At 39.5% G+C, this 14,822-nt stretch overlaps 1 protein-coding gene across 2 annotated transcripts in view; it reads left to right on the top strand.

The window, feature by feature from the left end:
• The first annotated feature begins 151 nt into the window (after positions 1 to 151).
• Positions 152 to 14,822, top strand: part of ARID4B (AT-rich interaction domain 4B) — a 93,063-nt gene continuing 78,392 nt past the window's right edge. For both annotated transcript variants that reach the window (XM_080340933.1, XM_080340932.1), the window contains exons 1-2: positions 152 to 378; positions 1,493 to 1,554. In XM_080340933.1, coding sequence (XP_080197059.1) covers positions 1,549 to 1,554 — 6 coding nt within the window. In that variant the 5' untranslated portion in view covers positions 152 to 378; positions 1,493 to 1,548. The remainder of the gene's footprint in view (positions 379 to 1,492; positions 1,555 to 14,822) is intronic.

Here is a 14,822-nt window from a genome sequence, read left to right as displayed (position 1 = left end):
TTTCCGATGCGACAGCCAATGAGGCAGAGGGAAGGGCGGGCTCTGCAGGCCGAGACCCAATGGAGGAGGCGGGGTGAGGGGCGTGTCCTGGCCCGTCCGTCAGTCAGTCAGTCAGTCGGTGTGGGAGGGGGAGGGGGACCGAGAGGCTCCGAGTCGAGCAGTCACCGCCGCTGCCGCCGGGTCTGTGCAGGACGGATCGGCTCCTCCGCACGCCGCGCGGAGCCGCCGCGAGCAGAGCCGTTGCTGGGGCGTTGAGCGAGGGCCGAGGCCGGCTGAGGGAGCCCAGAGCTGAGAGGAGGCTTCGCCCCGTTCCTTTCGCTCCCCCCCGCCTCCGGTCGGGGGAGTAGCGGGCGGGCGGGCGGGCGCCGCGGAACAAAGGTAACGGCGCTGAGCTGGAGAAGTAGCCCTCCAGCCCCGCCGTCGGCTGTGGGGAGGCGGCGCGGGCCCTCGGGGGGGCGCGGGGCCGGGCGGCGGCGGCCGGGCGTGCGTGCAGGAGGGAGGGGGGCGGTTGTTTTTCTCCTCGTAGCGAGACTGCGGCGGGACTCGCCGATCCTCCTTCTCCCCCGCCCCGAACACCCAGCGGCGGGGCGGGAGCGGGGGGGATCGGTGCCGTCTGCGTGCGGGAGGGACCCACGGCTTCTCCAGCCTCCTCCGCCGGGAGGGGACGGAGCCCCCTCCTCCACACACACGCTCCGTGTCCCCGCCGAGCAGGTCGGGCCCCTTTCTCCCCGCCCCCCTCCCTCGTCCCCGCTCCCTTCTTTTCTTCTTCTTCCTTTTCTTCCCCTCTGCCGCCTCCCGCCCTCCCTCCCCCCGCCGGGACCCGCTGCGCCGAGCCGGGGAGTTGCGGCTGTTGCTGCTGAAACTCCTGCCGCGGAGTCAGCGCTTTCCTTTATTTGAGGGGGGGCGGGGGAGGAGCCGCCGCGATCCGGAGCCGCAGCCCCTACAAAAGCGTGTGTGTGGGTTGGGGAGGGTCGAGGGGGCTGCTACCGACACCCCGCTCCTCCGCCGCGCACACAGGCACTCTTCCTCGTACAATGGAGGAAGAGCCTCCCTTCTTCTCTTCTCTCTCCGGCTCCCCGCGGTAAAGTGGGGAGTAAGGGGGTTCCCAGCACTGAGACTCCTGTGGGTCCCCTTCTGCCGCCTGGAGGAGGCGAAGCACCCCGGGGAGACAGCCGGGGACGCCTCCCCCCCCGCCCCGCGGCAGCAGGGGAGGCTGGGGGTGGGTTGTTGTTGTGGCAAGTTTCTCCTCCTCTGACAGAAATGGCGTCAGTGGCAGCGAGTGTAGGAGAAGCCGCGGTGTGTGGGAGCTGGAGGCGAAGCAGCGGCCGGGGAAAGAGGGGAGGGGGTTAACCGGGCAGAAAGAGGGGATCCAGGGAAAGAAAGGGGGAGTTTCGGGAGGAGCCCGGCGCCCCCACCCCGATCCCTGCCTCCCCTCCCCCCGCCCGGTGCGAGCGGCTGGTGCGGTGCCTTAGCGCTTTGTTTTAAATTCCAGGTCCAGCCTCGGCCGCTCAGCCCCTATCGAGGCTTTTACCGCAGCCTGAGCTCATCATGAAGGTAAAACGCTCGCTTGTGTGCCTGGGAAGGGAAAGAAGGGAGGGTTGTATGAAGAAATGCTGTCCTATCTGTCAGTCCATCTGTCCCGACCCCGGTGCGAGGCTCGGTGCTGGTGCAGATCCAGACTGCGGGCTACTGAGCCCCCACTGCTGTGTTTTGGTGCCTTAGCTCGTTTGCTGACGATGGGGCAGGCTTTGCTCCGCTGCGTTATGCTGGGGGAAACTGTTAAGTTCGCTGAGCAGGGGGTTGTTCTCCTTCAAAAACATTGTTTGTAGGAGAATAAGGACATGGCTGCCTGGGCTGAGATTGCTTCATGGAGGAGCAGGGGACAGTCACCCCGCTTTTGAGAAAGTAAATGCTGGCTGTACAACCGTGTTTACTTGAATAGAGGGTAAATGGTAAATTTACTTACTTTCTGTTCGTTAAGAGGAGTTTTGTTGAATGAACAATCTTGATACGATCAGGGAGGGTGTACATAAGAGATTCTCTGCAGTGAAATGATTGCTGTAAGCTGCAGAAAGATTTTCAAACAGGTTCTAGTTTTCTTCTCAGTGCTGTGTAGTGTTCACAGAGCTCATTGTCGCTCACTTTTCTTCTCATAGGCCTTTCTAAACTATTTTTTCAAAATATTGTGCAAGTTTTCTAGAAAAAAAATTGTATCGGTGGAATAGAATGGTTTCTTCTGTGTGTGGTAAAGATCCGTGTACCTAAAAGTAGTTTTTAACAACCAGCTTTCGTAGGTTTTTTTTTTACCATTTTGCTGATGATGCCTTGCTCAAAGTACTGTTTCTGTTGCCATGACCTCAATGTAATTTAGCTCCCGGTCTTGCTGAGCTGCAGTAAATCTCATTTCAAAATACTATAAATCTTATAAAAATAATTGTTGCAAACCTGTGATACATCATCTCTTTGGTATTTATTATTAAAAAAGAGCAGTCTGTATGTGGGGTCTTGTACTATCAGAGTTGTACCTACTGTCTGTGAGTATTATGTAAAATGTGTACTTAGTCCTATATTTACTGCTGGAAATGGTAAATGACATGGTCTGTTTTAATTTCTAGATTGATCTGAGTTGCTGAGCACCAAACTACGTCTTTTTGTATAGCTGTTAAAGGTTTTGCATGTTTTTTTTACTTTGGTGACTTAATGACAGTATCTTTTCAAATATCATGTTTTAATTGTCCTCCTTATGATCTTTCTTTAATAAGTGTTAAGATCTAAAGGACTGCACTGTCTTCATCATTAAAAGTAAACTATTTATGAATTTGCAACAACAGGCTGTTGAAGCAGTATGATGCAGAGCTTTCCAATTGTGGCTCATTGCCTGGTGGGGATGCAGGAGATGGAAGGAAGAGAAATAAGAGGCAGTATAGGGATCTTTTTTCCCCCAAAAGAAAAAACACTTATTTAAATGACAGCTAAATTTACATACATTTCTAATATTCTTTTTCCATGTAAACAAATCTTACAGTTACCATAGAGATTAGGTTCAGATACTGTGGTTATAGAGCTATATAAATATGTAGATAGACAGTTGGGAGGATAAGGGGATTGGATCACAAGTGGAATGCAAAGTGTTTTGTGAAATAGTGACAGAGACACACTTCAGGCTGAATTGAGCATATAACCAATACTTAAAGTAGTGAACACAGAAACCTGTTAACAGAGCCACATTTTTAAAAAGCTCCCAGTTTACTTATTCTTCAGTAAGGTTTGTACTATTGTTGCATTTTTATTCATTTACAAAATCTGGATTAATTCTGCTAGGGTGTTCAAATGCTAAGTTTAAGTCTGCAGTTTTTTCAATTTGTGTGTGTGTGTGGTGCTAAACTTACATATGCCTGATACAACTCCCAGTACTTTATTTACTATGCCCTGTAATGTTAAGTGAGGTTAATCTATAAGTCATTACATTGAAGCTTTAGTTGTCACAGTGAAACTTTTAACAGAATTGTAGCTCAACAGAAATTTCTAAGATTCAATAGTCTAACCAAGACTGTTTAGTAAGATTTGAGGAGTAATGCAGTGCATCAGTCTTTCTGCCTGGCTTAAATTTCTAATTTATTTTGTAAGCTTACAAGGATACAAGTGAGTCCAATAAGCAGTAAGGGAGAGTGCTTAAGAGAAATATTAGCTTTCTGTTCGTATCACCACAAGGTAACATTAACAATACTAGATCAAGGCACCATTTAAATATTACTATATATTTGTGTGCATTTATTTTGTGTGTGCCTCAAGGACACTTCATCATGTAAAGGATTTAATGCTTTAAGGCCTAGGCTTACTTTGTGTCTGCTGACTGCAGACTTGCTGCTGATGGCATGATTGAGACCTCTGTTTTGATTTATGCCTTGGTCATTCTTTAGGTGTGGAGGGTTGTGTATTCCAGTGCATGGAACATTAGAACTGGATTCCTTGTCAGTATCTTTGTCTCTTTGGGTGAATTTGAACAACTTATTTAGCTTTACTGAGTCACTTTTCCCCTCTGTGTAGTATGGATAGAATGTTTGTCATTCTTTGTAAAGCACAGTGGGGTATATTTAGGAAGAATGCCAAGTCTTACTGATAGAAAGCTGTAAGTCACTCATGCTCTTGCATTTTGGAACACTCGGAGACGAGAGGTGTGCTGCCTGCTAAGAGATTACCACCTCCAGATCTGTTGGCATAATTGTTTTCCCTGCAATAACCCAACTTAATCCAAGTAAGTAAAGTCCCTTGTATAAACTAGTAACTTTAGCCTATTAAGTAGTTCTGTGGACTGCAAAGACCACTTGAAGGCAGTCTTGAAATACCTTGAAATGTCTTACAAGAAGTATTCAAGTCTTGTCATAATTGTGCTCATTATTGTGATGTTCTACTAAATCAGGCTTTCTCCCGTGTTGAATGACCTCTGATAGTAGTTAGTACAGTTGTATAGATAATGGCTAGGACAATTCGTATGTTGTAGTTGTAGTGAAGCTTTTTTTTTTTTTTTTTACATTTAGGCATATTCTGCAGACGTTCTTTTCACATTCACATGCTTTGGAAGCATGTCGATTCTGTTTGATTATTTAAAAACTAATTGCATGCCATCAAATTACTACCTGCTAAGTAGGTAGCAATATATGTAAAAACATTATTATAGTTTGTTTTTATTTTTCCCCCAAAGTCAGGAAGTAAATTCCAGGAAAGCAGAGTCTCTGCTTTTAAAGTAAGAAATAATACAAGCTCAGTTTCACCAATTATTTGTACTAAGAACTATTGTAAATGCTCCTGAGATTATTAATATGTATTGCAGCATTTGTTCAATATTTAAATATGTGAATTAGGGTAATATACCCACTGTAGTTAAAAAGTTCACTGCTGACTGGAGATAAAAATAGTGGATGCATGTCCCAGAAGCTAGAGCAATGCACTGTGAATTAAGTGATCTGACATGATTGTTTAAGTGTCTTGATGCTATTTGCATGTTAATGTTTTTCAGTCTGTGAAATATGAAATATTTAATGGTTGCAGATATTTCTATTTGGTAGCCCTAGATGTTCCTGAGCGCTTGCTCAAAGCCACCACACTAACAAATAAGGGAAGTTGGATGTACAGTTCATGGTGGATTGTTCTGTTTTGTTGTTAATTCATCCTGAATTTACTTTTTGGTTTCAGTAGTTTTTTTTCTTGTGACCTCTTCAGCTATCCACAGAGATCACTTGTGCACACTGGTGCTGTAACTGCTTTCCCTTAAAGCCAGTCAGTCTGTTGCTCATGTTTTCTGCCAGTATGGGAGGAGACAAAAATGAAATATCTAGTAAACTTTTCAGTCACTAATTACTGACTTTGAGCACAAGTCAGCTGAAAGTCCTGTTGCTCTTATGCAGGCTGGAAACCAGTCATGGAATGTAGTGACCTTTCACTTTCTGGTTAACTATTTGAATTACAGCAGAAATGGAGATTTATAGAGGAAGAGTACCATTAGAGTAGTTTTTGTGCTGGATGTAGGAGAACAGGTAAGTCTTAAGATGTGGGTTTTCCCTGTCATTTGTTTTTGCATTATGTAAAATTATTTTCTTAAATTCTGTCCTGGTGTTGCAGTTTGATCAGAGGCAGTTATTGACTTCCTCATGCTTGCATAATTATGTAGAAAGGAAAGCAAACACCACTTGCACCAAGCAATTACAAGTCATGTTGGAATAATCTATGTTATTTTGGAATTGGTTATTTGCACTATTGAAATGCCCACCTTAGTATATTTTACAGTGACTAAACAACATGGAAGTCTTGAACTCAAATCTGCATGTTCAGTATGTGACTGTTCAGTAGTTGAGTGTGTTGATAAGAACTCATAGTTAATTAGACCACCTAGTGGAAAAAAGGCTGTATTAGACTGAGAAGACTAAAGTTGTAATAAACTATGAGCATTAGAAAAGTTAAAGTTGCCTGTATTATCTTCAAAGTTGGTGAAGGATTTTTGGATCAACACTCTCATAGCAGCATGACTGTTGTATCAAGATACTGTCTAAGAAAAATGTTAGTAGACAGAATAATATATGTATCTTCACTAGAACACTTTGAGATAGTTATTCAGTTCACTTTGTAATCTGAAACAAGTACACATGTCGTGCAGAAGCATGCTGTGATGCACATTGTGTGCCTATCTTTTCAAATAAATTCTGTATTGTAGCTGAGAAGTCTTTCAAAACAAAATGCAATGTTTTTGAGGTATCAAGCTTTATAATCAATGTTAAATACTTAACCTGTGTGCTTTGTTGGTCATGTGAACTAAAAAGGGCTAACTTCGAGAAAGGAGGAAGTGATACTGTTGTTGCAGACTGGTTTCAAATTTTTGTTTAAATCATACAGATACACACTTTTTTTTTTCCTTACAAATATATGCTTTTATAATAGGCTGAAGGAAAAAAAAACCACAGAGATGTTGATATTTCCTTGTTTGAAAAAGGTAACAAATTTTCTATAAAAACATAGACCTGAAGTTTATTTGGCACCCTAATGTGATAGAACCAAATGCTAGGTTATTTATTGGTTCATCCTTACTTGAAAGTAGTCAACCTGTTGTGAGATGCAATAGTAGGTCCTCTGCAGTTCTATAATAGGTGCTTCAGCTCTTTTTACAGGAATATAGGAATCTGAATAAACATGGATCATGAACTGTTTTTGCTTTAAATATGGTTCAGGTCACAGTTGAGAAATGTTGGTAAGTCAGGGCTTGTATGGCTGCTTGCTTTTTAGTTGGCATGCTTCAATAACAAATATTTATTTTCTGCCTTTCCTATTTAGCACTTCAGTGTTGTCCTGGAAGTTATTGTGTTTACTGTCAGTCACTGGTTATTTGCTTGTGTGTGCATGGAGTGGATTTTTAAAGACTTCTGGAAGATTTCAGAAGGCCTCTAGGGAACTAAGGAAAATAGTTTAGCCCTGTGTGTAAACTAAATGGTAGTAATTTAATGAGTGTTTTAATAATTTTTTAACAAGTTTTGATGGAGTGTCATAAATCTGGGTGGTTGGTTGTGTTTGTTTGTTTGTTTGCTTTTGCTAACATGGGGTGACCAGATGAGAGAGGGAATTTGAGTACGTAGGAGACAGCAAGCCACTTTGGTATTCTGTACTTGACAAGACATCTATTTTCTTTCTGAAGATTAGTTTGAACCAGGGAAGAAATTCAATAAAGAACTATTGTGCTTTGCTTTTTTTTTTTTTTTTTCCCCCTTGGAAGGCAGCATATAAAGCAGTCATGACCTGTTTAGCAAGAAGTGTTTGTAAGCAAGCTCTGAGAAGGCAGCTCTGTGAGACTGTCAGAGCAGGGTGGTGGAGGGTGTTGTTGAGATACATGTAGAAAACTAGGACTGAGGTGACCCACCTGCATTATGTGCGACCACTGTGTGGCAGTGACTTCCTGAGTAAGTGTATATTAATTAATTGAATGTTGAGTACTGTTCTGGGGTTTCCTGAACCCGTGAAGAAGATTCTGCTTATGAGCTAAGCAGAAATGTTGTGGTAGGTAACTATGAGAGATCATTTTGGTTACTGTGAGCAAAAGCAGCAGTCATCTCCAGTTAACCTGGAGTTAGTTGTTCCACTTGCTGTTGTCTGTGAGTCTGTGTGCTCTGGAGTGAAGAGGGTAGTCAGTATGTCAAAGAAAAGACCTTTAAGCATCCAGAACGCCCCAATTATGTAGTCTTTGATGATGGCTTTGTCAGACCACCGTAAGGAATATGCTATTTAGAAACAGCATTCTTCAGTTGTCCTTTAAGCCAAGTGTTACACAGCAGGTTACCTAGGTTGGACTAACTGGTGAATTATAGTGCTCTTGTGAAGAAGAGTGAGTTTGCTATTTTTCTCATTGTTTAATCTGTTGGCTTGTGCCCTAACAACCTACAGCAAAGGATTTGGTTTCATAAGTAGTTTGTGTAATTAAGTTTGTATGGTCATGGAAGAATATAGTTTTTTGTCCTTCTTCCACTCCTGACTGTTTAGTCTTCTTGTCTTCTGTGCCAGCAATCCCTTTGTGTGATCCCAGGGTGGACTGAATCAAACTGAAATTAACAACAATCATATATATATACTCTTAAATTGCAGCCAGTCACTGACCTGGCCAATTCCCACCATTGAGACGGAGGAAGGAAGGAGGGGAAAGCAGAAGTGCACCGAGACTGGTTTGGATTGGTTTAAACTGCTTATGAACACACCTTCTTCCCCATCCTTCTGCAGTTTGCAGTCATTAGGCTAAACATGTTGTAAACCGTCTACATGTGAAATTGCCATAGAGTTTTTTCTAGGCTTGCTCACTGACTAGAACACTACTTTTCTACAGGTTCAAAGTCCGTGTTTTCTAGAAGGTGTTAGGCAAAATGATTAAATGGAATTGATTATGTATCTTGAAGGTGACAAATAAAATTTAATTTTTTGTTATGATACACATTGATTTCAAGTTCAAAAGATTGAGAGGTTTTAAAGAAGATATACTATCAGTCACAAGTATTTGTAAGGAGGCCAACATACACTTTGCTTCCCTCATTCCCCCAAGTTCTTATTCAATACTTAGAATACTACTAAGAATAATAGTGTCTTTTCCCTGCTGAACTAGAGAAACAGTTGGTATTATAGTTTTCTGCAGAGAAAATATTTATAAATATTAGGTTCCTATCCTGTAAAGGCTGCAGTCTTCATGTAACTAGTATTTATGTTAATACATTCTGTCAACAGGTATTTTTACCATTGGGTGGAAGAATTAAGCAATTATGCCACCCTTATTCCAAATGAAAACAGTTGCAAACAATAATTTGTGGAGAAATGACATCACTCTTTATTTTGATAAGGAAATCAAAGGGAAAAGAAGTCAAGCTTTTGATTCTTTTTATGTTAAGAAGGCCCATATATTTACAGGTAGATTAGTGGAGACCCAGTGACAGTCAGGAGTTATTTCAGTTAGAGATGGCAGATAAGGTGTATAACACTTCCCGCCATTTACCAGAAAAACTCGGATGACATTTTTTATCTTTCCGAGAACTGGGATTTTTACTGAGCTTTTATCTGGGGTCCTTTCCCTTTTTCCTCTTTGTCCTTCGAAATAATTACTTTTAATTGTTTACACTGTCCTTTTAAGAGCAGGGAAATGGGATTTGACTTAAGCAAAATTCAGAACCAAGTGTATCTGATGCAAGGTTTCAGCTGGTAATAAATGTAATAGGAAGTAACTTTTTTGTGTTTGTTTTTTCACATTTTCTTATGATCTGAAAAAAGCGTTTCAGTTTGTGGCAGGGCAGCATGATCCACTGTGATACTGTTTTCTTTCCTCTCAACAGCAGATTGCAAGTGCTAAATCTCTTATTTGTACATTTAAATAGTCTGCTTCATATTTTATCAAAGATAGATGTAGAATATGTTGTTCTATGATCACAAAAAATGCTTTAAATTGGTTTATAATGGTAGAAAGTAGACTTTCTCATATCCTGCATATGTGTGTAAGTGAAATCTTTTTGTTAATGCTGTGACACTTCGGTTATTGTAACTTCTTTTCCTAGGAGAAATAGTAAAGGTTTGAGACATTTTGGAGATGGGTAAATGTTATACCAGCATTTCAGAATTCAGGATTTTCTAATGGAATATGTGATTTCACTTTTTAACTTCTTTTGCTACACTGCTTATTGAAAGATAGATGTTACTGTTTTTTGAAATGACTGTTACCTCAAATTAAATCACTAAACTTAGAAATAAAATAGCTATAATCCCAATCTTTGTGGTTCCATAAATATAAAAGCATTTTTGAAAGCATAGCAATAATTTTATGAATTTGCACTTTAATTTCTTTAGAAGGTTGTCATGCTAGATGTGCATCAAGGGAGACAGTGAAGTATTTTAGCATAAGTAAGACTTCACTATAGTTTGAAAATCTGAGTGTGATATATACCAATACCTTGCTGCCTGGAGCAGAGTCTATAACAGAGACAATAATTCAACTTCAGGTCGTTTCTGTTTTGTGAATGCAGATTTATTCTGAGGTGCTCTTCCAGAACTTCATAATGACAGTCCACGTATGTTTACTTATAAAATACGATTTGAGTAACTGTGCAGTGGTTTTGTCATCTTTGTGGAAGTTTCATGCCTATTTTCATCCAATGTTGGATGAAGCTTAAGGCTTACATTCATTCTTTTACTTACAGATTACTGGTGCAGTTTTTACATTGCTAAAAATCAAGTAGTACAAAAGATGATGTTACCTCATGATGGCCAGTATTGAATACATGGGCTGGAATCTGCAAGGAGTTGCACTTCAAGTATATCCTACTATTCTTGATCCATTCTGGAATTGTGCTGCTGAGGCTGCTGTTTTAACTGCGTTCCCTGGAATAATTTAACATTAAGTTCCAGAATGTGTTAGTATGTGGATTAGATGTCTGTCTATAGTAATTCAGTTTTTCTTTGTTTGTAATTCTTTGGCTGTTGAGCTAATATTCTGATTTCAGTTTACTTTGCCTGATGGTAGCCAAAATGTTTGGATTGATAAGTTAAACATATTTACCTGGATTTAAAAATGCCTTATTTCATACATTGACTTTTCTCTGTAATACAGAGTATATACTTAATCATGCAGGGTGATTTGGGGTTTTAAAGGCAAGTAAAGTGGATGAGTTGCTTTTGTTACATTCTGTATAGTAAGAAAAAAATCTCTTTTGATGACTGCATAATAATATTATATTGATGACAGAGCGATAGGTGTGTATCCCACATTACAACTCTTTTCACTGGTAATGTGCATGGCATTGGTAGCATCTAGATAGCAACTCAGGTGGTAGTACGTCAGTTTTAAACAAGTAGAATGTATTTATCTCTCTTCAGTAGTACTCATTTCAGTTCAGTAAAACTATACTTACTCTGTTTTGCATTAAAATAGAGAACAATCCTACCTGTTTCTGACTGGAATAACTTGTTGTGCAGCAGCACTTAATTGAACATTTGAAATGGTGTAATAAAATCTTAATTATGGTCTGACAATAAAAATCAAACATAGCATGTATTGTGTGGAATAAAAATCATTCATGATACTTTAGCTGGCCTGATCAAGTTTCTCTAGTTGTGTATATTGTATTTACTTAGTTGGAATTTTGAGGAAGCAAATCAGATTTTACAATCTTCATAGAAATATATTTAAGAAAAGGGGGAGAAAATGGTAAACTTCAGGTGCTTGATACCAGACATATCCAGATACAGTTGCAGAACTTTGCTATCTTGTTGCTGTAGCTGGATATCCTTACTACTATTGCTCAGAATTAAACTTGGGAAGGAAAAAAAATACACTGCAATACTTGAATGCTATCTGCAAATGGGACTGCCCTGTGTTTACAAGAAAACCCTTTAGTCCTAAAGGAACTGCAACATCTTCGCTTTTGACTGGCAGTTTCTCTTAATACAGTTTTTGTGCCCACTGAAACAACACGTACACAAATGAATATATGGGCACAAATCAGTTGCTTAGAAGGGTCAGTGTGAACTCCTGAGCTGGACATTCTGCTTCTGGCAGTGGTAATGCACAATATTTCCATGAAAACAAATATTACAGGGGGGTGATTAGTCATATGGTAGCATTGGAAGAGTAGGTTTATTCTTTAAACCATGTATTTCAGAATTTCTCTTCTGTTATTTTCTTCTGCTTAGGGAAAAAGTGTGGTTGATCCTAAAAATATAATTAATTAGGATTTCATTGACATATGTAGTTGATACTGGAACCTGCTGATTTGACAAAAACACTGGTATTTTATTGATAGGCATTGTGAGAATGCTGTGTTGTCTAGGGCACTGCAGAACTCTTCGGATGCCTCTAGTTGAACTTTTGAGAACAGAAGGAGGCTTCATGTCAAAATAACAGTAGACTTGTTGATGTATGGAAAACCATCAAGTAAAACTTTGCTAGACTTTTTCACTTTCATTTTAGTAATCCTAAATGTTACTTTTTGAAAAGAGGCTAAAAAAATGAAGGTTTTAGTATAAGAAGCTTAAAGACTTTTAAGAAAAAAATTGGGCTGTACAGAATAGCTTCAGCATGCTTGAAAGCAGTGAATCGAGTCTTGTATCATCTGTGCAACTTCAAAAATTTTACTTTCTGTTCTTTAATATATTGAAGAATTTTGTGGAATCAGAACAAGGATCTTTCCTTAAATAGCCACTCCCTGGAAATGGCTGCCATTAGTCACAGGCTAAGCCAGCTGAATATGTTTTGGAAACAGGTGCAGCAATGAGTAGCCAAAGAAACTGAAGCATTCTGGGAAGTTAAATTGGATAAAAGGTATGAAACAAGTAGTCTAGGTCATTTGATTCTGTAATTTTTGAAAGGTAACCTAGCTGCTTGTATATTGTTCTTATTCCCTATAGTGCTATGGTGACATTTTACTTTCTGTGTAGCAGGCATCTAAAATATGTTAAAACTATTAATGATTATGCAGCACTTGACAAATCTCCTATTAAACTCGTCTTTAACCTGGTTTTTTTGGTTTTTTTGTTTTTTTGTTTTTTTTTTTTTAATATCTGTGTTACTTTTAATGCTTGCATTCTTGGCTTGTTATGTGTATTTTCTGATGGAAAATTCTTGCAAGGGTTTTCAAATAGTAAAACTTAGTTGAACAGGAAAAGCTTGCATCTCTGCATTTAATTTTTTTTTTTTTTCTTCTCCAAAACCTCCTTTTACAAACCTAAAGCTTAAATACTGAACTCTTACGTTTAGATAGAGAAGAACTGTGGAATCAAGATGAATGCTGCAGTTGAAAGGGAGGAAAAAGAGAAATTACCAATTTTCTTGTATTACCCTTGCTACTGACCACACAGGAGTATTTGGTTAGTAGTGTTCTCAGAAAACGTGTTGAGATGGGAGAGGAGTTTGTATGTGTGCTTATATTTGTTAGATTTCTACAAGTTATGAATTATGTTCCTACAAGTCAGGAAGCTTGTAAAACTAGCTCATAGAAGAATATCCTTAAAAGAACACTTTAGTTTATATGAGGGGGAAAAAGCAAACAACCACCACCACCAAAACCCAACAAACAAAACCAAAAATGAAACAACAACAAAACAACAGTTGTGAACTTAAAATTTCAGTCATAACTTTTTTTTTCTTATCCATGTAAAATTGTACTGAGTTACATATGTCTTCATACTTACTCAGAAGATGTACTCCCGGTATTTTTATCTGTTAATCTGGGGAAGGTGGGATATGCAAATAAGTTGTATGTCTTTTCACAACTTGGAGAGTGGGAGGAGGAGTTACAATTTTCTGAACAGTTTAAATAACTGTCTGTCTGTCTGAAAGAAAAGTGCACTGGATAAAATAATTGTATACTTTTTTCTGGCAGAAGATTACATTAGTGGAAACAAAGTATATTCAATGGAATATTCTGCCACAGCAAGGCAGAATTTAGGCATCTCCTATAGTAGCTCAACCAGCAGTTGATTTGAGGTATGTGTTGCCTTGTGCTACGATTTGGGAAAGAAGCATTGCAATTTCTTTTGGGATAACTTCAGGTTCACTTAGTTACTTCATCTCTTGGGATTTTTTAGTGCAATGCTGTGCACAGGTAGCTGTGTCAATATGGAAGTAGTCCACTTGTCAGAGTACAAAGCTCAGCGTGAGTTATAATTTACCATGTTATTTTTTTCAGGTAAATTACTCACTGTACTAATTTCTTTGCTGCCCTAGCTATGCAGTGTCCAGCTTATTTGAGGCATCAGTGTTCTTCAAAGATGTGGATATATTGTTTGTCAACAATGGCCCAATAGGTGCTGGTGAGAAAACACCACTAGATTTAACAGAAAGTAATGTTCCTCCCTTTTTCTTCCAGGCTCAGAGAATTTATGTGGGTTACATAGCTACAGTCTTAACCGATGTACTGTCTGTTCTACTTGACTGGGAGCTTTCTCTGGTCTTAGCCAACCATTTCGTAGTAGTGGCAGACTAGACTTAATTTGAATCTGTTTCAGTGCTGCTTGGATACTTCTGCATAACGCTATGTGTATAATCATGCTAATACTTCACTCTAATCTTTCTTGTGTCTGATTCCAAAAGCTGTCTTCTGAGCAGTGGTTTCCAACCAGTGGTCTGCAGGTGCTGAGGGTTCTGTAGCCTGCTTCTAAGGACATCTGAATATATAATTAAGACAAGCGAGCTTGTTGTTTGTAGGTCTGTTAATTATTAAGGGACCTATAGATCCACTAGAATTTTGCGGAAAAATCAGTACATTGAAAAGTTCCAAAAAAATCCCAAAACAAACCTTTGATGCAACTGTCCTTTTGTAATTATATTTATTTGCATGTATATATTCCCTTCTTTGCATACTTAATAGTAGGTACCTTAAATTCCCATGTTGTTTATTTTTTCCTCTCTCCTTTTTTACTGGAAGAGGAAGCTGAAGAATTACTTGACTATTTTGAAAGATGTAATATGCAGACATATATTTGAATTGTAGTAGGACTTACAGGCAGTTCAAGGATGGTAAGCCTGTACTTTAGACATCTCTGCTGGACTAAGCCTAACATACTACTCATGTTTTGTATGTCTACAGTTATTGTATGCTATTTGTATCATAACTAATAGAATGTTTAATAATTGTTTGTTAGGAAAAAGAATCCCCTTCATAGGATGCTTAGAAAGAAAAACATTTACTAAGAGTAAAAGGGAAAAAAAATACGAAAGGATAGTCTACAGGACACTGAAAAATATATCTAGAATGTATCATGCCAAATACATTGCAAAGAGACCAGCATAGATATACCTATAAAGCATAATACTTTCA

The sequence above is a fragment of the Nesoenas mayeri genome, assembly GCF_963082525.1.
Source record: "Nesoenas mayeri genome assembly, chromosome: 3".
Classification (NCBI taxonomy): Eukaryota; Metazoa; Chordata; class Aves; order Columbiformes; family Columbidae; genus Nesoenas; species Nesoenas mayeri.
The sequence above is the reverse complement of the archived record's forward strand: the minus strand, read 5'-3'. Positions and strand labels throughout refer to the sequence as shown.